Here is a 22,312-nt window from a genome sequence, read left to right as displayed (position 1 = left end):
TGAACAAGAAATTTTAACTTTAGAGAACAAGGTAAACAGCAGTAAAGGAGGGATAAAACAGGCAACTGTGCATTAAAATAGACAATATGCACAAATTAATTACATGTAAGACATGTTAGTAAAAGTCAGAATATAATCAATTCCACACATCCACATCATATTTATTTTTACAAAAAGATGTAACCTATGCATGCATATGGTTGCATTCTATCTTTCTCTTTGGTATAGAGGGTACGTACATGTTTTTTAGCCGTATGGTTAAATTTCTGTTTGAAAGTTATAGGTTTTTGTCAGGATTTTGGTCATTTTATGACAGGTTTATTAAGTTAATCAAAAACAATTTTGGGTATACCAATGCCAGTTTTTCAGTAAAAATTAATGGGGCGATGAGGACACATTTCCTTTCAAAGTTTGAATTTAAAAGGTGAATACTTTGTTGTATGCACAATTTTTCATTTTAGAAAGACGGATGACATATATATAAAAAAAGTCCCAATCTCGATAACCTGTTTTGTTGATAAGTTGTCATGAAACAGCTCTGGTGAAAGTGACTAATGACATTCTCATGGCCTGAGATAATGGACTTTTATCTTTACATTTCCTGTTAGATCTCAGTGCTGCATTTGATAGAGCTGATAATAATATTCTTTTAGAAAGACTTGAATATTTTGTAGAAATTAAAGGAACAGCGCTAGACTGATTTAAATCGTTTCTATCTGACCGATTTCACTTTGTTTACACTCATGATAAATCTTTCTCATGCTTTTGCTTCATTCTATCTCTATTCAGACTTTGTTATTTAAATCTCTAATGTTATGCTCTCCCTGGTATTCTCATAGCTTCATCTGGTCTGTTCCTGTTTGGTTGTGACACCATCCTGGAGAGAAATATCAGCTGTGCTGCTGCCATCAACACTTTTGTTTATAGATGTTGGAGCTTGACCTGTTTTTCAGTATAGTCCTGTTTCTCTGATTGTGACCGGCTAAATCTGCTCTCTTCCCCCTCTGACATGGAAGCTGGCTCAGAGGTTGTTTGCCTGGCTGTCTGTTACCTGGATGCGGCCACCTGTGGAACTGGTTTACAGCTGTCTTTTGTATATTTCTATGTCTGCTTCTGTCTCCTTAAACCCCAGTCGGCCTCAGCAGATGGCCGCTCACACTGAGTCTGGTTCTGCTGGAGGTTTATTCCTGTTAAAAGAGAGTTTTTCCTCCCCACAGTCGCTACAAGCATGCTTTGTGTGAGGCATTGCCTTTAAGTCAATGAGTAAATGCAATCAACTGGTTTTCCTTGGATAGAAATTTTTTAATCAGTTTTACTGGATGATCATGTTTAATTGTAAAGTGCCTTCAGATGACATGTGCTGTGAATTGGTGCTATATAAATAAACTGAATCGAATTAAATTGACTAATTTCTGTAATACTTTTAAAAAAAAGTAAAAAAAATAAACTGTTCAAAAGCTACAAACCCCTTTAGGGCTTTCTGATGTTTTTATATGTGTATTTTTATCACTTTGATAAGTTGTCACACCAATGGAGGTGCCAAGCAATCCTTTATACAGTAGATAATTACTATGAAACAGATCTGCACATAGCCAAAGTCAAGCCTTAAGCCTTTATTTCCAGCAGAAATATGTTTCAATTTTGCCAGTTCCAGTTTTACAAAGCTGCATGGTCAGGAAACTTCACCCAATAAGAAGCATACAGGAGAAAAGGGGGATTGACTAGATGTGTTCAGCTTTCTTCAGGTGGTGAGGGTGCCTATCTTTGGGGTTAAGGCTGTGGTTGAGATTTGGGAGTTGGTTGAGGATTAGGATTGGGATTTGGATCTGGATTGGGTTTGGGCGGTGCAGGGAAAGGACCGGGGGCAGGTGCGGGGGCAGGGGCAGGACCAGGGGCAGGGGCTGGGGCAGGTTGAATGTAGCACCCTCTCTTATGCCACTGCATGTCGCGCACACGTCGGACGGACTGGATCTGAGGTGCAGTGGCTCCCCAAGCGTTCCAATGCTTGAATTCTCCATGTTCGAACACATACTGGTGCCCTCTATAGCCTGGATACGAATATCCTACCCACCTTCATAAAAGAAAGAATGAGAGAAGGATCTGTAAATCTGTAATTGACAAGGATGTGTAAACTTTTACAAGTGCATTAAGTACATTAGTTTTTTTTGCTCTAAGCCTTTAGCTTTTATATTCTACACCTCAGTTGGTTTAAGCATCTCCAATATTCCCGTGACTTAGAAGCCTTAATGTTTTGTTATATCTTACGTTCCAGAGATAGCCTTTGCACTAGCCACACGGTCTTGGAAGCCATGAGCACAAAGACTGGGAACGTCATCATCAACAATCTCCATCTTTCTTCCTTCAAATGCTGTGTTCTCAAACAGTTGCAACTTGTGATCTGCACTTTCCTAAGGAGAGAAAGAAAATGCTTCCTTACATCACACTTAAAATCTGAGAAGGTTCTGTGTCTAATCCCTACTTACTATTTGTAGTGGCCTGAAGGAGTTTAGGGTGTTGCTACTCTGCATACTGGTCCAGGTGCTCCAGCGTGGATATTCTCCTTTCTCAAGAACAAACTGCTCTCCGCCAAAACCTATGCGCTCATACCCTACCCACCTATCAATACAGATATATTGTAAAAAAAAAATGAAACATGAGCAAACTCAAAACAAGATGTGATATCATAAGCAACAGAGATTCACTCACGGTCCTGATTCCACAATGACCGAACCAACTCTTTGGGTCTTTTCCAACACGTCTTTACACTCACCGGACAACTCCACCTTTTTCCCAAGAAAGTTCTCAAACTCAAATACAACCAACTGCAAAAAAAAGGGGGGTTTAATTGATAAATGTTGTGGTCCAAACACAGATTTATGTAACTTCAATAGTTGGGTGGTGATATTAAAGAGAAAACTACCTTATATGTGGCTCTAGCCCCTCCTTGGCCCTTCTCTGCAGGCAGCTGGTCTGGGGTTCCCTGCTGTTCTGTCATGTCTTCTCTAGAAACAAAGAAAAGAGATTCAACATACTTTAGAGCAAAAATAGCAATCATAGTGATTTTTACCATTTTCATTTCTTCTAAACTGATGTGACACACCGATTTCACGAGTAGGTCAACGTTCTACACACCAAAAACAACAATATAATTGTTTTGAAACATATATTGTCTTTAAATCTTGGGGATATGGCCAATGAAATACCTATGCGTTTCATGATTAAAGGCATCTATTTTCAAATATCTAGTCATTACTTGATCTTTTTTTTTCTTTTAGTAAAACTTCTATTATAGCATTTAAAAAGATATTTATTTACCTGGATGGCTTGTGCTTTACTGCACCCCGAACAAGCCACGCTCTCCGTCTTTCTTTTGGTCTTTTCTTTATGCTTCCTGCCTGTCTCAGTGTGAGGGTGTGTGTGGTTGTGGAGGCCTGGCGAGCAGTCGGTGGATGCCAGTGGGGGTATTTATGGTTTATTTCTGGCCACAGCAGCAAAAAGCCTGTTGATGCAGCAAGTCTGTCGCACCCATTGTGTCCATCACAGTGCATCTCAATAGCTTTGCCCTCTGTCCCTGGCACAGTGGCAACCGCTGGCCAGGTTTGGCCAGGCTGCCATCCACATCATGATCCTACAGGGGTAAATGCACTGAGCGCCAGCCAAGAGCATCAACACAGATAAGTCACAGTCAGCACATTTGGCCCAAACCAGTTTTTTTTTTTTTTTTTTTTTTTTTTGCATTTGTCATAACCCATCCAAAATCATTCAACTTTATTGCCAAACATCAAATGATTTCATTAGCTTGTCAATTGTTGACAAGCTATTATTTGCGTTAAATCTTGTTAATGCATTTAGTACAGATGATATCAAATTGTTTTCAGAGATTTAACGTGTTAGAAATGAATGGAGCTGCAGTAGACTGGTTTAGTCTGGATTGCTTTGATGCATTTGAGACTCTTCCCCAAGCAGAGAAGTTAATTCTGGAATCCCACATGGCTCAGTGCTTGGGTCAGTTTTCTTGAGTCTGGTTTTATTTATGTCCTTTTTCTTGGGAACAGTTTTGGAAAGCATGGGATATCTTTTCAAGCTTCAACTAGATTAGAGCACATTTCTAACCTTGGATTCCGAGTTTTTTTAATAAGTTGAGGTGCCTTGTTTATATGGTATAGCAGAATAGAGTTGGATAGATGGGTTAGGGCCTCATCTCCTTGGCCTGTTATTCCTGTAACCTGCGACCATTGGATCTCTGACTGTATTTCAATTGCTTTATTGATAATACTCTATAAATGCAGAGAGGGAATTCCCCCATTGTGTGACAATAAAGGAATTTACATTACATTATATTCATGCATTAAAACTGCAAAAAAAGATTACATGATCAAAATAAATGTTTGTCTTAAAGACATAGAGGAATATGAAAACAAAGTAGAATCTTGAATATAATTATACAGAATTCAGTGAAAATTAATTTTGCTGTTGCTCTTTTTAGTGCTGTTTAAGTTAAGTAGATACAGCTCGTTATATCATTTAATACAGTGTCTGTGTTGATATAGATAGGTGCACTTAGGTATATGACATATTGAAATCATAGGGACTATATTTAAAGGGGCTTTAATGAGTGCAATAAAAATAAGCTGCTGCTGACCAAAGAAAGTTTGAAGTTTATTCATCATAATGGCTTGTTTGTTACAAGGGGAGATTAATGGTGTCACTTATTCATTTCGTTACAATGGGAAATACCAGTAAATATTGAATTTTGCACGTTATTTTTGTGTTGTTGATTTCAAACTAAATAAAGATTATTTGAATTTGAGTTGAAGCCTTTTTCCCTTTTTTATATTTGATTTTTTTTATTTATTTATTTTTATTAAGGTTTTGCATTTTCCTCTAATTTATTATCAATCTGTTTAAGTATCAATCTTTTACTGTCTGCTACTCTTTCCTTCTGTTTTCCCGTCTGGTTTTGGTGATTTCTCCGGCAGCATTTGATGTCCCGAGCGGCTGGGAAGGCCTCTGATGGCGTTAAGGAGCCCATCAAAATTAGCATTCCTCGTTACGTCCTCCGTGGTCAGGGCAAGGATGAACACTTTGAGTTTGAGGTGAAGGTGAGTTCATCGAAGCAGAGTATCACTAAATGTCTTATTTATGGCTATTGAAGAATGCTAAAATAAAAAATGCCATGGAAAGATGTTCCACCATCTCCACGGAACCTCTTTTTCTGCTGACGTCATTATGTTTAGTAGATGCAATTTGTTTCAAACAACCACCTGAGCGGATCAACTATAAAAAACGTTCTCCTGTTTCACAATTCATTTGTATATTTATTTATTTTGAGCAGTTTTTTTTCTTTTTATGAATATGGATTAACGGTGTCTGTAAATCAGATTAGAGTTTGTGAATATGTAAACAAAATTAAAAAGGAATGCAGCAAAACTCATTGCATATATATCTTCACATTGGTTTTATGTTTTCTCAGCGGTGTTAATGACATTTATGGTTTTACACCAGATGCAACTGTTAGTCCTGAAACTTTTAAACATTCCTTGTCTAAAACTTCTCAAAGAGATTCAGTGTTGGCTCAGTGCCTCAGAAAATGTTAAAAGTCTCTGAGGTCCAAAGGATCCTTCTGGATCCATAACCTAGGTAAACTAACAGCCAACAAGTTTTCCCATCATATATCATCATGTTATCTGTTGAATTCTTAGTGATGAAAAGTTCCAATCCTTATCAGATTACCGTGATGGACGACACATGGACGGTGTTCAGACGCTACTCTCGCTTCAGAGAAATGCACAAAAGCCTGAAGTCCAAATATCCTGAGGTAAGCCGCGTTTATGCTCTGTCCTACAACGCTGAGGTGTTAGGTTCTGTTTTCAATCATTTTATTTCTATAGCGCCAATTCTCAACACATGTCATCTCAAGGCACTTTACAGTTCACCAGATCATACAGTCAAATTGATTCAAAGTTTTCTATCTAAGGAAAACCAGTTGATTGCATCGACTCATTGACTCGAATGCAATCCCTCACACTGCAAGCATGCTTGTAGCGAGAGTGGAGAGGAAAAACTCCCTTTTAACAGGAAGAAACCTCCAGCAGAACCAGGCTCAGTGTGAGCAGCCATCTGCTGAGGCCGACTGGGGTTCAAGGAGACAGAAACAGAGATACAAAAAGCAACTGTAAAAGGCGGCCCCGTCCAGGAAACACACAGCCAGGCAGACGAGCACCGAGCCAACTCCCATGTCAGAGGATAAGGAGAGCACATCCAGCCAGTCAATGTCAGAGAAACAGGACTACACTGGAAAACAGGCCGATCTCGAACCTCTATAAACAAAGGTGTTGATTGCAGCAGCGCAGCTGATATTTCTCTCCATGGTGGCGTCACAGCCAAACAGATGAGGCGAAGCTACTATGAGAAAAGCAGAGAGAGCATAACTTTAGAGATTTAACTAACAGATTCTGCAGAGTGGGAGAATAGAGATGGAATGAAGCAGGGTGATGAAATAGGGGTCCCTATGTCCTCCAGAAGTCTAAAACTGTAGCAGCATAACTATAGAGATAGCTCAGGATAACCTGAGCCACTCTAACTATAAGCTTTATCAAAAAGGAAAGTTTTAAGCCTACCCTTAAAAATAGAAAGGATGTCTGCCTCACGGAGTGAAACTGGTAGGTGGTTCCACAGGAGAGGAGCCTGATAACTAAAAGATCTGCCTCCCATTCTATTTTTAGAAATTCTAGGAACCACTAGTAAACCTGCAGATTGAGAGTGAAGTGCTCTGTTAGGAAAATAAAGGAACAATCAGATCTCTGATATCAGATGGAGCTTGGCCATTTAAGGCTTTATATGTGAGAAGGAGGTTTTTAAATTCTATTGTGGATTTTCTGACAGAATATCAAATGGTAATAATAAAACTCATTGTCAGATTGCGGAATGGATTTTTTAAGAGATTTGTTCATGTGAAACTCATCTGTGACGCCTCTTATTTCTGTACAGCTGGCGAACCTCGTGTTTCCTCCTAAGAAGCTTTTTGGGAACCGGGATAAGCGAATGGTCTCTGAGCGTCGCAGCCACTTGGAGGTATGACCAACTTGTACAAATAAACCTGTTTGGTATGTTTGAGCCAGAAATGTAATGTAGGCTTACCCTCTTAATTTTATAAAGAACCTCGAAGTGCTGGTTATCCTGACTGTCCACACTGAGGTTTCTTTTAGTGATTAAAGACCAACAGATAAACCTAAATATTTTATTATTGAAATGAAAAAAAGCAAATATTTTAGTCAGCTTATCCAACATGTGTTAGCCAGCTAGCTGTCCATGGTGCCCCCCTCGAGCAGTTGAGCTCTGAGCTTTTCTGGAGGCTCCAATCTAGAAGTATAAGCCTGTCAAATAGCATCACACAGCCAGTTTGAAAGGTGCTGTGCAGTCAAAGGCTGTCCTGCAGAGTTGTCTCTGTGATGCACAAACATGCATTCTGTGCGGCGCAGTGCAGCCGTGTGAACCATGTAACACAAGAGCACACGCGCAGGACAGAGGAGATGGTGCGTAACTTCCTCCTCGGAGTTATGAGGAGTAGGATAGAAGCCATTCAGTTATCACCCTCGACCTGAAAGAGCTTGTGATGCCATTGGGTGTGAACGTTGGATTAGGACACAGCACAGCTGAGCTGTCGTCTCCCCGTATGCTGAGACAGGAAGGAGCAACAGAGAGGGCGGACTGATCGCTCACTCTCTTTGCAGATGCCAGAGCTAACAGCAGAGCTGTTTTGAATTATAACAATTTAGTTTGAGCCTGATCTAAGGGCTCAAATGGTGCCTTACCAGAGCGTGTAGAACCAGCGCTAAATGCCCCTGAGGAACCAGTAGGCGTGACACAGGTCTGTGTCTGTGCACACCTCTCAGGAACCACTTTGTCAGAGGATGGTTAAAGACTGTTCTGTCACCATAACCCTCATGACAAGAGGAAAGAGCCACAGCATAAGTCTTCAGGGTTAATTTTCTTTCCATGAGCTGCTGGAGAAACATTATTATGCAGGCTAGAGGACATGAAATGGGATCCACGCCTTTCTCCGCACACCAGTGCTCAAAAGCTTTCCATTTTGACGCATATAGCGCTGTTGTGGAGGCAGCCCATACAGCCTGAATGGTGCGCATGACTTCATGCGGAAGGCCAAGCCAGTGTAAGCGCACCCGTTAAGCGGCCAGGCCCAGAGACGCTGGCGTATTTCCGGGTAACTTCTGATCGCTCCTCCTACGTGGAGGAGCACATCCTGCGTCCATGGCAGCTGCCACGGGCGGCCTGACAGCAGCTGCTGTAGGTTGGGGAACCACGGAGCACCTGTGCGATGGGGGGCTATTAGAATTAGCGGAAGCAGTTCTGACCAAACCTGGTGTAGGATCAGCGGGACCGGAGGTAAAAAGTGCAAAGGAGTTTCTGTGGCCACGGATGAGCAAAGGCATCCACTCCTAGAGGTGGATCCTCCTTCGTGCTCAGGGAGAACCACAGCGGACACTGTGTGTTCTCTTGTGTGGCGAATAGGTCCACTACACCTGAGTGAAGTTGGCCCCCCCACCTTCAAATCAGTGTCAAATGTTTGTACTATGTTTGTGCAAGAAAAATTTCCGTTTGTGCCGCTATCATTTTAAAGATATAAAGAAATGTTTTTAGAGGTCATCAAAGGTCAACTAGCCCCCCCACCTTCTTTAAATCCAATGAAATAGGTGTCAATTAACCCCATTTCGTTTGTGCTGCAAAAATGTTTTTCAGGTTAAAATAAATTATTAATATTCATAGGTTAGCAACTTATAATTAATATGAAATTCACTGTCTCAGCATTAACGGATGTTCACTGACCTTTGATGACCTCTACAAACTACTATTAATATAATTAATAATAGTTTGTAGAGTTTTGTTGATGGCGGCAAAAACGAAAATTTTTGCTGCACAAACGAAGCGCAGTTGATTGACACCAAATTTATTTATATTTGCAAATGTTAGCAGGGCCACGGGAGTAGTTGACCTCTAATGACCCCAGGAGAACATTTTTCTTTATATCTTTAGAAAGATAGGAGCACAAATGAATGAACATTTTTGCTGCACAAACATAGCCGAGGTGATTGACACCAATTTTGTCTGATTTCATAAAAGTGGGGGAAGCTGGTTGTCTTTTTGACCTTTAACTTTTTATTAATATCTTTAGAGCCAAAGCAGCACAAACAGAGTTGAGGTAATTGACACCCATTTCATCAGATTTGAAGAAGGTTGGTAGGGCTGGTTGACCTTTGATGACCTCTAGAAACATTTCTTTATATCTTTAAAATGTTAGTGGCACAAACAAAAATTAGGTTATTATAAGATCATTATAATCATTAGAATGTTGTGGATTAATGAGGCTTTATGATTATGTGACTTATTGAGAAATTTTCTAGGGGCGCTCAAAAAATATTTGGATTATGTTATTGATGTTTTGGTTCCTCTAAGTTCTGCTTATTTCTGAGATGGTGCATCTTTGTCATCCACAGACTTACCTCAGGAAGCTGTTTCAGGTCATGCTGAACTCCTCAGGTTCTCCACTCAGAGCAGATGAGGATGGAGTTTACCGTCTCTCCAAGTTTGACATCTGCGAGTTTTCTCCATTTTTCAAGAAGGGTGTCTTCGAGTCCAGCAGCCATGGCACAAGCTGAAGGAAACTCAAAACTGAACTGAGAACCAAGGAGGAAGAGACAGAAGCTGCGGGTCAGCTTTCTGGGACTTCCTGTGTACGTCCTGCTAATGGTTCAGTCTTCATGAGCCGCTCTCTGCTCCTACAGGACGAGTTCAAGACTTGTAGAGGAGAGATGCTATCACACCCAGAACAGCTTGAATCACTGTCAGACTGTTTTGCTGCTCAGGAATCCCAACATGAAGAAACAACAGTTAAAGGAACTGAATCTATTCCTAAAAAAACATTTTAGAGTTGGATCCTGGAGAACAGATGCTGACTAATGCATGTCTGATCCTTACATTAAATCCATCAACAGGTTCGCTAATGATTCAATATATTTAGTGAATCTCTAGGTTGATGCCACTGAAGGTTACACATCCTTTAAGAGTCTACTGAGTGAGACTGCTGTATATTTGATGCTGCCTGAATGACTGGGATTCTCTCTTGTTCATATAATCTGGATATTCTTCCTTGTCGTCGATCATGTTCCTCTGCTGCTTACATTCTTATGTAGAAGGCCAATAAATTGTGTCTAAGAACTGTCTATCTGTGGGGGAAATAAAGGTTCCTGGTGGGTTTATTCAGATTCTGTCAAACAGTTCAGATCATGAGGGTATGGTCATCCTGCAACAACTGTTCAAATAATAAGGAAAAAAAATGGAAAATATATATGTCCAAAATTCTTTATATAAAGAATCTGTATAATAAAATCGGAATATCCTGTTCTATTATTTTCTCTAGTAGCGCTTTGAAAAGGAGATTTGTCAGCCTGTTAGTCAGTGTGCAGGGCTAACTCTGTTCTTTATGTGATTAGGTGACAGACCAATCAGATTTTACATCTCAGTATAACCATAATGACAGCTCAATTTTTGGATAACTGACTGGGGCACAGAAGCATCTCCATCCCTCATGTTAATTATGGACGAAGGGCGGGCCCACCTTGGAGGGGTCAAACACTGAGACCATTTGATTGTACAGGAACTTCTGGGGTCCCTCTTGGGAGGAAAAAAAGATTTTGGCTTTCAGTTAGGTTTTATCTGATAATGTAAAGTTTATTCATTTTTGAAAGTTGATGCATACAAATTCTTATTCTAGATCTATTGTAGTTTTACTAATTGTATTTTTGTGGCATCTGATTTTTTTACTCTTATTGTTCAATCTAAGGAATCTTCAAATGGTTCTTTGGCCTGGATCAGCAGAAACCCCAGGGTGGGAATAAAACCCACTAAATGATTCGTCTTTGGACAGAACTGAATAGCTGGGGCTAAATATACATTTCACTTTTTTCACCAGTAGAAATGGAAAGCTGTTCAAATAAATTTTAGGGAATTTGACTATTTTATGAGACTTGCCAACACAAAGTGGAGAATAAGTGTCAACAGGAGGGTTTGTCAGCCAGTTGGTAACCAAAGACAAATCCAGGTGTTCTAAGACATCAGAAGTCCCTTAGTGAACCTCTCTATGAACAGGATCCATTGATCTCAGCAGACCTGTCAATGAGAAGGTTGTAGAAAAGTTTCAAGCAGGGTTTTATTTAGTCCTGTTCATCCTTTTCTACTCGGAGGCAAAACCCTGCCTAGATGAGACCAGCTGAATGTTTTGGCATCTTAAAGAGCTTCTCTCCTTACAGCATCCTGCTGTAAGGGGAGAAGCTGGTCAGCAGGGGGCGGATCTTCACCCTCCACCTGGACAACCAATCTAAACATACAACCACAGTTATATCAAAGCATAAACTATTGGAATGGTCTAGTCAAAGCCCAGACATAAACCCCCCCCCCTAAAAAAAAACATCTGGTAAGGCCTAAAGACAAACATTCTCCTGAGGCAGAGAAGCAAACCAGCCTAGAACATCCTAGGCCACAGTGAATCACCTCAGGAACTCATCAGATCTTCTGAAAATGGTTTATTTTGTCCTCTGACCTTCATCAGTGAAGCAACCCCAGAATTACAAATGTTCTTTAATTCAGTTCAACCAGGATCTGGATCTACTCACTAAACTGATCATTAAAGGAAAAGGGATTTGAAATTAAAAATCCAGTAAATTATCATAGCATCGTTTCCTGGTTCTGGAAATATACGCGTCCATTGCCTGGTTCCATCTGGCCTTAAGAGAACAAGAGCCCCTCTCTTTTCCCTTTATGGATGATGCAGCTTCATTCAGGGTGCAGTGGGAGTCAAGAAGTCTTCAGTAGCTAACATTCCTGCAAATCAAACATGCAGAAAATGAACTATATGAGCTGCAGAGACCAGCACCAGGAGTGCAGACAAAACAAAATTTTGTTTTGCACAGCTTGCATAAAATTTCCATCCCCTAAAGTGCAGCAGTAATCAAATGTAAACAGTGTGGGAGACTGCTGTGATCGAGAGTTTCTGCTAAGAAATGTCTGGTTGTTCAGATGTTCATACTGGATGGAATCACAGCATCAGGTCTTACCTCCGGCTTATTGGCAGCATTGCTGTGCGGTGCTGACTCTAAGCTGCAGAGCGCTGTGCTGAGCTGAGCCTCCTTCTTCTCCAGAGTTTCTGTCAGTGCAGCCAGCTTCCTTTGGAGCAGCAGCTTCTTCAGGCCGGTCCTCTGGTCCATATTCTCCTTATGTGTCTCCAACAACTCGTCACATTCCTGTTGGAGCTGTAGGAAAACACCCGGAAGCGTTAGCTCACTATGAGCTACGGAGGATAAAGGAAGAGCAGCAGGATGGAGACGGTTTACCTTCTCGAAGGCCTGCAAGAGCAGCTCGTTCTCCACCTTCACCTCTCTGAGGTTGTTTAAAACCGGCTTCTTCTCTGCTCTGTACTTCTGTTCATCAAGCATCATAAGCATTAGTGCCATTATCTATTAGCAGCAGCAGCAACACAATTATCTCTGAGTTTCTCTGGGTTTAAACCTTTAAGACTCCAACACACCTCCATGAAGTCTTTGCAGCTCTTGCTTTCCTGCAGCTGTCTGTGCAGCTCGGAGCTCCTCTGTCGGACCTCCTGCAGCGTCTCCTTCAGATTCTGCTTCTCTTGTTGACGTGCTGTCAGATCTTTTTTGTGCTTAGCCTTCTCCTTCTGCAGCTTCTTCACCTCCTCCTGTGCAGACAAACAGGTCATGCAGAAGGACGGAAGGTATTTAACTCAGGTGTGATTGTGGAGGACGTGGACCTGATGTTTTTGCTCTGTGACTGACACATCAGGTCATTGGGATCCGTGGGTTACCTTCCACTTGTTCAAGTCCTCCTGCTGTTTCTGTAGAATTTGAGAGAAGTACTCTTCTCCTTTCCGCAGAGCTTGGTCATGCTCCTCCATCAGAGACTCAACGCGACTCCTCATCTGCTCCTCCATATCAAAGATTGCTGACCTCCTCTTCTTCTCCTCTGTCTCTATCAGAGAGTGCATCCTCTTGAAGGACCTTGTCTCCATCTCTGTGGAGGGACAAGGCCAGAGAGAATTAAGGACAGAAGAAAAGAGAGAGAACGGTGGGGATGAATGGAGAGCTCACCTTGAATCTTATACTTGTACTCCTTGCTGAGCTTAATCAGCTCCTCCTGGCGTTTCTGTTGAAGATGAGGAGGCATCAGTTGAAGAAACAAACTTAAACACCAGCACAAGAACATTACCTCACCAGCTTCAGCTGCTTGATAGAGTTGTGCTCCGCGAACTTCTTCACCCTGCTCTCTGCCTGCAGGTTCAGGACTTTTCCACGTAGTTCCAGCTCAGATTTGCTGTTCTGGCGCAGCAAGGAAGAAGAGATGGCATCCGCCTTCACCTCAAAGACGGCGTTGTGCTGCTCAGACAGGACATGCTTCAGCTTCTGCTTGTAGACCTGAATACACAGAAACAAAGTTACATTTTGGACTGGTTCAGACCAAAAGGAGGAACATTAGGATGGGATCAGGATAAAAATGAAAGTTCTATCAGGCTAAAATTAGATTTAGGGCTTAGGAGACGTTACATTTAGGTTAGAATAATGTTAGACTTAATGCAAAATCTGGTTCTGTAAAGTTTCCAGTTTTAAGTATTCAGATTCAACAAGGTACCTCTCAGGACTGACTGTGATAAAAGTTGTATAATGTTGTTCTGTCAAAGGTCCGGTTAGAACCATGACAGCTTACATTTATCTCCACTCGGTGGCGCTCCTCAGCCTCCTTTTTCTTCCAGGTGCTGTTCCTCATCTCTGCCTCTATCTCCTCCTGCGTCCTCTTGCAGATCTCCCACACGGCATGGAGCTTATCCCTCTCCAGCTGGAAGTAGCTCCTCTCCTCCCGTTCTCTGTCCAGCTCCTCTCGGAGGCGGATGATGTGCTCCGCCAGCTGCAGGTAAGGAAGGAGCATCTTTTTATTTCAAACCTTTAAAATGGACCTGCTACTGTACTGTTTTCTTTCTTTCTGTCAAAGACAACCTTGATCCACTGGTTCAGATTAGGGACTCAATTAGTCCTATAAGGTTTATTGATCCTGTTTTAGAGACTAATAGGCAAATAAAAAATCGTTACCCTGGGACAAACACTGTTTTGGACCAGTCTGAACCTGTTAACCTGGAACCACTTGTTGCTCTTTTAGCCCCTTACCAGTGGGAATAAACCTTAAGGTTTATTCCCACTGGTAAGGTTAAAAACTGGAAGGTTAAGGTTAAAAACTGGAAGGTTTTGTGAATTTCAAGGTTTTCCTTTACAATCTGCACAGGAATCAGGCAGTGATATAAATTTTTCTGTAGTTATTTTCAATTTCTGTCAAAATAACTTTAAAATGTGTATGTATGTAGGTACATTTACACACAAACACACACACATACACTTATATATTTAATTAAGAAAGGACAGCTGGACCAGTTTGATTCTGGATAAAAAGTCTAGATTTTCTCTGAAATTCTCACATTTCTCCAGCAGATGAAGCTAAATATACAGAGTTTTATCGTCGTGCTGCTAAGGAGTTCGAGTTTTGGTTCTTCCTCGATAAAAGTCACTTGGTTTGCTTCAGTTTATTTCCAAACACTTGAATGGGTTTTATGAGGTTCAGATTTTTTTTAATATTTATTAATATTAATACATCCATTAAAGGTAGATCATCAGTTTATCACCTCTTGCTAGCTTTAAACAGAAACTCCCACCTGATCTTTGGACATTTCTTCCGTGGAGAGAGCGTCTACCACCGCAGAGGGTTTCCCCTTCCTAGCCTTCATCTTTCGGTTCTTCTGGGACTGGAAGGACAACCACCGACACACTCAAACCGTTAGAGCAGCTGGCGCTAAGCTAACATGCTAATAGTGCTCCAAACTATATTTTAGATGCTAATAATTAATAAGTTATCCATTATGATAAATGCTTTCTCACCATTTGTATTCACGGTGACCGAGGAACTTCTGAACTGCCACACATTCTACACATGAAGGTTTTAGAAAAACACAAAGCTAACAAGCATATACACATGGAAACACTGCCATGGCAACGCGGTCACGTGACCACAGTTGTGTTTAAAGTGACCACTTACCCTTTTACAAATTATGTATGAATATATATATTAATAATTTTATATATATATATATCTATATATATATATATATCTATATATATATATATCTATATATATATATGTATATATATATCTATATATATATATATATATATATGTATTTATTATATATATATATGTATTTATTTATATATATGTATTTATGTATTTCTCTCTCTCTCTCTCTCTCTCTCTATATATATATATATATATATATATATATATATATATATATATACAGAGAGAGAGAGAGAGAGAGAGAGAGAGAGAGAGAGAGAGAGAGAGAGAGAGATTCCATAAAAAAAAAAAGAATTAGTTGCTGGACTTGCAAAACCAACAACAAATATGTTTAACAGCTGAAATCATCTACATAACATGTTCAGACATTATAGGCTGAAATCAATACATTTTTATATATCTCAATATATAAAAGCGAGAAATGGGTCCAAACATGGTTTGACACAGTAGTAATTAAATGTGCACAGGTTTTAGTCAAACCAAATTTTCTATTTCCACAACAGCCACTCGGAGAGACTAGCTTTATCTCTTCAGGATTTTTTGGTATGTTGATTTGTCCCTGTGCCATGAATGTCTGAGGTTCTGACTAAGACAGAGAAAAGGAGATGGCTGATCTGACTGTTCTGGGTTGTGTTAAAAAATGTAAACAAAATAGAACCTAATAGAAGAAAAAGAATGAATAATATAATCCAATAGAATAAAATCTAAAGTTATGATCTGAATTAGATTTTTCTAAATGAAAATCTAAGAGAATTTGATTTTCCTTTCTTCCAAATATTAATACATATGTATATCACTTAAAACTCATGAACAATGAAATCAGCAATTTTCATGGCTTAAGAGTTAAAAATAAATGTTATACTACAGATACTAAATATATGGGATGAAGTTTGGAAAAGTACTAAAATAAATAAAAGCTATGAGTTTATTAACTAAAATGGTAGATTTAAAACAAGGATTTGAGTCAAAGTTAGATATTTTCCAGAGAGAGTGAAATAATACCGTAATAATAATCCTTTTTGGCACATTTAAAACTAGTATGTTTAAAGAGACTCAAGAGATTTAATTGTAGGATAATAAAAACAAAAAACATCCTAACTTTCAGAATTAGGACTGAAATAGCACATGACATAAAGATATAAATGATTGACAAGGCTTTCTACTAGGACTGGGACATAAAAGGCGATTAGGATTTTTTACCTGAGAACCCCAAAAGGTTTTTACCATTGACCCAGTTACAGGAGGTTCGGTAATGATGGACAGGCTAAGGGTTCCAGGAATCTGCCTAAAAATAAGGGCCTGAAAGCTTAGCAACGAATCATTAGAAAGTTTTATCATTTATATAACTTTTGTTTGTTTCTTGTTTGTCTTATCTGCTGTCTGTAGTTTGTGGATTGTGTGATGTCTTTTGTCCATTTGTGAAATGATAAATTAGCTATTTTTGTCTTGGGGAAAATAGAGGTGAACAAACGGTTGAGGTCGAACTGTAAAACAGCCAGTTTCTAGTTTCCGTGGCTCATTCTTTCCCCTAATCTGTTTTCAAAGCAAAGCCGGGAGTTAAATGTGTTAAAAGTTAATGGACAGTTGTTGAAGTTAGGAATTAGTGGGATTTACATAAGGTTTGGAGTTTAATTAAACAGATTAAACAAATTAACAGATTTTGTTTGTTTGACAATAATTGTCTATTTCTCCAAATAAGCAAGGAACTGTGTCAGTATTTAAATGCTAAGTTTATTTTGTTAATCTTAATTCTTTAAGGTTTAGATTTAACTATCAAGGGAGAATAAATCTATATGTGTGTAGAGCGAAATAACTTGTATGAAAAATAAATTAGGCTGATTGAATTTGCTTTTAAATTACTGAAAATTCATTGAGAAATAAATGTGTCTTAAGCTGATCTGGAATAAATATGCAAATGTATTTAAAATAATTATATGTTAATAATTGTACGATGTTTCAATTACTCAATTGTAAATAATATAATTCAATAATAATAATGATAATAATAACATTAATAATAATGATTAAAATGACAGAGGATATAGATAACATGATTTAATTCCTACATTAAGATGCATTGTGGAGGCTTTAAAGGTAACAATTCTTTATGAATCCGTAGCTTGGATATATCTCGAGGTTAAATTGACTGAAATTTGATGTTGCTGTTTCTTCAACAGAACATATGTTAATTGCTCTGATTAAGAGAAAAAGGGGGGAGAAAAATATAAAACAACCAGTGTTGGGCACGTTACTTTGAAAAAGTAATTCGTTATAGTTACTAGTTACTTCTCCCAAAAAGTAACTGAGTTACTAACTGAGTTACTCCACAATAAAAGTAACTAGTTACTAGTAAAAGTAACTATTGCGTTACTTTTGCGTTTCTCGCCCCCGTAAACCTCACCACACAGCCCACACCTTCTCGCTGTGTGTTTCCAAAGCCAGCTGAATAGAGCGGACGACAAAGACAAGAGCCTGCAGAGAGTTTTGCATTTATTACAACTCAATGTAAATGACATCAGGGGGGAACGCGATGTGAAGTTTTTTAACAGGGCATTCAGATCTGGTGAGTATATGAAATTAATAACTGGGGATGTCTAATTCTGAAATCCTGTGTGTTTGGGTTGTTATAGATACTGCAACATCTATCTATCTAGATGTATACTCTGTGTGTGACATAAAATATGGATCTCCATCCCTGCCACAAAGACCATCAAATAATGTTTAAAATAAAAAATACAGTAGGTTGAGAAGGCAGAGCATCCATCCATCCATCCAGCCATCCATCCATCCAGATTTCTCCCTTTCTCCATATAGGCTATAATTTCTGGCTGTTGTCAGGTTAATCATTTGATCTTTCCCGCTCTCCATAGTTCTCCTGTGGCGCGAGCACAGGGAGACTGTTGCGCGCCTTTAGCGAGCATGCGCGTTTCCTGTCGCTTGCTTGGTGAATCGTGCCGCCTGCGCTGTGCGGAGATGCAGAGGAAACCGTATCTGATGGGGAAACGCAGCTCGACCTAACACCGGTATTTCCATCAGGAAAACGCTGTTTTGCTGCTGGAGTCATCCTCACTCTCCATCTCTCTGTGTGTGCTGTACGTTAACACCCGCCAGCAGAAACACCCACCTACCCAACTGACAGACGGAATCTCACTATTCATCAGCCATTCTCATCCTCCCCTCTCTCATGACAAGGCGCGCACCTCTGGATGACCTAAAAAAATATCTTTAATATCTCTTAAACAAAAGTAGCACAAACAATATTTTCTTCTGCACAAATCTGCACTAACGTTGCACTAACCATTCAGTCTATTTGCAGAGTTTCTTGACGTGGGTGGGGTGTCAGCTTCACGCAGCTGTTTTTGGTCCACTCTATAAAGCCTCGAACTCAAAGCTATTTCTGACATTTTGAGTTGAAAAGGCTTCCTGGGTGGGAGATGAAATATCTTCAAACTTGGAACCAAAGTCCAATGGATTGTTTTTTACTTTTTTGGAATAACTATAACCTGGATGATTGAAAATATTCACCAGTGATATGCACTAGTAATGAAAAAGTTTAACAAAGGGTTAAACATGACTTAAAATAGGTGTGAGTCAACACATGACCCTCACTACATATAGCAAGAATAGTGTGTATGTGTTATTTACCCTTGGATCACACATGGAGAAATTGAAAAGGATCCCAAATGCAAACAGGAAAAGTCCCAGTTGTGCTTAACTGGAACATAAAGACCAGAGAACAAGAAGTTTATAACCATATTACCTATTGGTGTAGGAGTAAATCTACACCAATCATTATCAACAAAGAGGAGAATAATTTTAAAAATGTCAACATTTACCATATAAATCCCTGATTAAATAAAACGACACACACATATTTATGATGCCTAAGTGAATCATTTACTGTTCTGAATAATCTAAACAACAAATGAGCCGAGCAATGGATCTTTAATTAAATAAATAACTACTTATTGAAAAAAACACAAAATCTGTTCTTTAGTGCTAGTATTTTGATTTGAATGGCTCATTTCTGCATTGAAAAGTCAAACTAGTTAGAGGATCACTGCTGCCACCCTCTGGTTTAGAAGGGAACTGTTTGCTCCGAGCTGGTGAATTATTTTCATATAGGATCAGCCAGTGGTTCTTTGAACTATAGAAGTATGGAGAGCCCTTTAATTCAAAATTAGATAAATACTGCTATTGATAAATTGTCAATAGATATTCAATTAAATAAATGAATATCTCCATCAAATAATAAAAAACAAAATGTCCAGTCATGATAACCAATCAATTTAGAGTATTCCTTCTTTCTGAGCTCTGTTTGGTCCTGTCACTAGCACATATGCAAGCAGATATTGATCCAGGTCGCCATAGATAATGTAATTATAGATCTAAAAGTATTTATTTCTATCCTTGAATCACCAAAGAATGCATAACTGCATATTAGAAAAGTATTGAATGAAATTTCTGAGCCAATTGGATAATTTTTCGTCCTCTCTGTTAAACTGCTTCTCTGACGTCATCCTCGGGCATGCTTAGAGTAGACCACCACTCCGTGTTCCAGAACCAGAACACCAGTTTGGAGCAGGGACTGAGTAGAGAACTCATGGACCTGCAGGAACACCGAAGGCAGAATATGTTGAGGCAGCACAGCTTTATAAAAGACCAGAAGCTTGTAATGAAATGTTCTTCCTTTTATGTTTGAAGTTTTGGTTCCTCTTCTAATGCCTCATCATTCTCTCCAGAAACATGTGAATGAGCTGTCTCAGCTTATAAAAGACTATAATCGTAGGAAGCAATGTGAGTTTGGCTCTCTCTCCTCAGTCCTTTTGTCAGCCCTCCCTTCCTTTTCTTAAACTTATTTTTTTGCCTTGTTTTTAATCCCCTCTCAGTGATGAACAAAAGTGGTGTTGAAGAAATGCAGTCTCTCCGCATGAAATACCTGAATAAGCATAAGGAGCTTCTCAACAACTATGGAGCTAAGATAAAAAGCAAAGATGACCACGAAGAGAAGCTTATAATAGACCTTGAGAAGAAGAAAGAACAAGGACCAAAGATTCTGGAAGTAAAAACGAAGGATTTCATTCGTGAGGTAAATCGCTCTGTTCAGTCACTGCACAGAAAAACCTAATTCAAGTCTAATTTAAGTTACAAGAATGATCCTCCATCCATTTGTATCCTGTGTTTGTCTGTGTGGGAAAAAAGGGAGAAGCTGCAAAAGAAGAGGGTCCAGTTGGAAATAAAGGCAGCAAAAACTACACAGGAGCGGGAGGAGGAGGAGAACCGAATTCTGAGGGAGTTGGAGCAAGTCAAACAGCAGATCTCAGAGGAGCGAAAAAGGCTGGAAGACAGGTCTTGCAAAGACCAGATGAAGGTACATTGGAGACTCTTAAACCTCAGTTAGGAAGAGAAATAACGATTCCACCAAAGTGTAAACCCTGGGGAAACATTTGGAAGCTTCCCACCATCAAATATTAGCATTCCAGTTGAAGTTCATTAGACTCAGAGATCTGTATGATAACTTTGAGATTTATGTTTATAATTATCATGATGTGGGATGAAGGTTACACTGATGATGTTTGTTTTGCAGCTGCTGTTAGACAATAATACTAATGACTTTGATGTTTGCCATAATCAGAGGTACTACGCAGAGAAGGCCCTTTTTTCAGCTCAGCTCAGAGAAGAAAAAGTGGAGCGCAAGATGCTCTTGCAGGCCTTTGAGAAGGTAAACTGTCCTCATCCTACTTCACTCCCCCCTCCATCCCTCAAAGCTGATGCTTCCAGGTCTATGTTGCAGCTTCGCAGGAGGGTAGCGAGTTCCCGAAGAGCAACCTGAAGAAGGCGCTGCCAGGGCAGGAGCTTCAAAAACCGCTAAAAACCCTGGAGGAGGAGGAGGAGAAGGAAGCTATGACGAGTCCAGCAGTGCAGGTATGTAGCAAAGCTGTAAATGAGCTGCATGTAAGATGTGACGCTGTGATACCATCCAGTCTGAACATCAGTTCAACAAGTGTAGATGTTATGCTCAGAGAATAGGGACCAAGAATTTAGCCAGAACAAATATGTGATGTTTAAAGTTTATTAAAAGGTAAACTGTAGCAGGTGGTGGTGTTATCATCAGCGTATCTGGCAGGATCCTCTTCTCACAGTCCAGGGTCTGATGGGAACAGTGAGCACTGGCTCAAACTGGTAGATTTGGCATGCTAACAATCCCCGCACTGATCAGGAGAACCCTTGTGTGCAGTGTTCAGGGAACAGACAGGGTTTCAGAACTGCAAAGACGATAAGTAGCAAGAGGTCCAGTGGGGATTTCCAGAATCCATAGTCAGAGATGAGGTCCAGGCTCAGAGCGGGGTGATGTGAGGTCCAGAGAGAATCCAGAGGGAAACCCAAGGCAGAGTCAGGGTACAGATCTAAGTCCTGTAACAGGCAGGCTTACAGATCAGACTGGGATTAGGCTGGATCAGATAATCGGAATACAGAGCAGGTAGGGCAGACAGGCAGGAAATCACATTAGGCAGGGGTCAGATAGGCTCGGGTATGAAGAGACAGAACAGGTAATGCAAACAGGCAGGCAGGAAGTCAGGTACAGAACGCTGAAATAAATCTCACCAATGGTTCGAAATAATCTGGCACTGATGTCTGTCATGTTAAACCTGCAGGAGAATGAGCAGCCGCAGGCTTCCGGATTCTCACCGCATCCTTTCTTAACTGTGAGGAAGCTGCATCCGACCAGGAAAGAGACACCAACATCCAAAAAAGCAGTTTAATTCAGTTTTATGTTTTGTTTCTTGTTTTAATAAAGTTTGGTTATGGTTATGATGTTCCTATACACTCCTCTGTTCCTAGAAGCAAATATTTCCCATTAGGGATGAAGAAAAAAAACTCTCCACCGTGGGTCAGCCAGCCAACATCCCCTTTTATTGCTAGTGTAGAAAGGAAGGAAAGCATTTGCCTTTAGCAAACGTATATGTATTAAATTGTTATTTATGGCTCTTTAACAAGTTTAGATCTTCCTCTTATGGTGACAATGTGGAACTACAGCATATTGTGATTAGTAAGAATCAAGAATAATCTTTTGTCATCATTAAACCAAAAGCCCTAACATAAGGCT

General features: G+C 39.8%; 3 protein-coding genes across 3 annotated transcripts; 1 reads left to right on the top strand and 2 right to left on the bottom strand.

Moving 5' to 3' along the window:
- Nucleotides 1-1,598: 1,598 nt before the first annotated feature.
- LOC119794282 (beta-crystallin B3-like) lies at nt 1,599-3,601 on the bottom strand. The gene is made up of 6 exons (XM_038301761.1): nt 3,316-3,601; nt 2,921-3,002; nt 2,707-2,822; nt 2,484-2,616; nt 2,266-2,408; nt 1,599-2,071 (listed from the first exon to the last, which is right to left on the bottom strand). Exons 1-6 carry the CDS (start codon nt 3,546-3,548, stop codon nt 1,771-1,773), a joined length of 1,008 nt encoding a protein of 335 aa, XP_038157689.1. The 5' UTR covers nt 3,549-3,601; the 3' UTR covers nt 1,599-1,770.
- A 1,002-nt stretch (nt 3,602-4,603) lies between these two features.
- LOC119794263 (kinesin-like protein KIF16B) lies at nt 4,604-10,428 on the top strand. The gene is made up of 4 exons (XM_038301725.1): nt 4,604-5,102; nt 5,729-5,818; nt 6,991-7,074; nt 9,516-10,428. Exons 1-4 carry the CDS (start codon nt 4,986-4,988, stop codon nt 9,675-9,677), a joined length of 453 nt encoding a protein of 150 aa, XP_038157653.1. The 5' UTR covers nt 4,604-4,985; the 3' UTR covers nt 9,678-10,428.
- Nucleotides 10,429-11,585: 1,157 nt separating this feature from the next.
- Nucleotides 11,586-15,142, bottom strand: LOC119794276 (dynein regulatory complex subunit 4-like). Its single transcript, XM_038301752.1, has 10 exons — nt 15,009-15,142; nt 14,786-14,875; nt 13,792-13,989; nt 13,302-13,502; nt 13,179-13,233; nt 12,896-13,101; nt 12,602-12,769; nt 12,408-12,494; nt 12,180-12,326; nt 11,586-11,903 (listed from the first exon to the last, which is right to left on the bottom strand). The coding sequence occupies exons 1-10, from the start codon at nt 15,009-15,011 to the stop codon at nt 11,883-11,885; spliced, it is 1,176 nt and encodes a 391-aa protein (XP_038157680.1). The 5' UTR covers nt 15,012-15,142; the 3' UTR covers nt 11,586-11,882.
- Between the last annotated feature and the right edge of the window lie 7,170 nt (nt 15,143-22,312).

The sequence above is a fragment of the Cyprinodon tularosa genome, unplaced genomic scaffold, assembly GCF_016077235.1.
Source record: "Cyprinodon tularosa strain WSP-4 unplaced genomic scaffold, ASM1607723v1 ctg473, whole genome shotgun sequence".
NCBI classification, from domain to species: domain Eukaryota; kingdom Metazoa; phylum Chordata; class Actinopteri; order Cyprinodontiformes; family Cyprinodontidae; genus Cyprinodon; species Cyprinodon tularosa.
The sequence above is the reverse complement of the archived record's forward strand: the minus strand, read 5'-3'. Positions and strand labels throughout refer to the sequence as shown.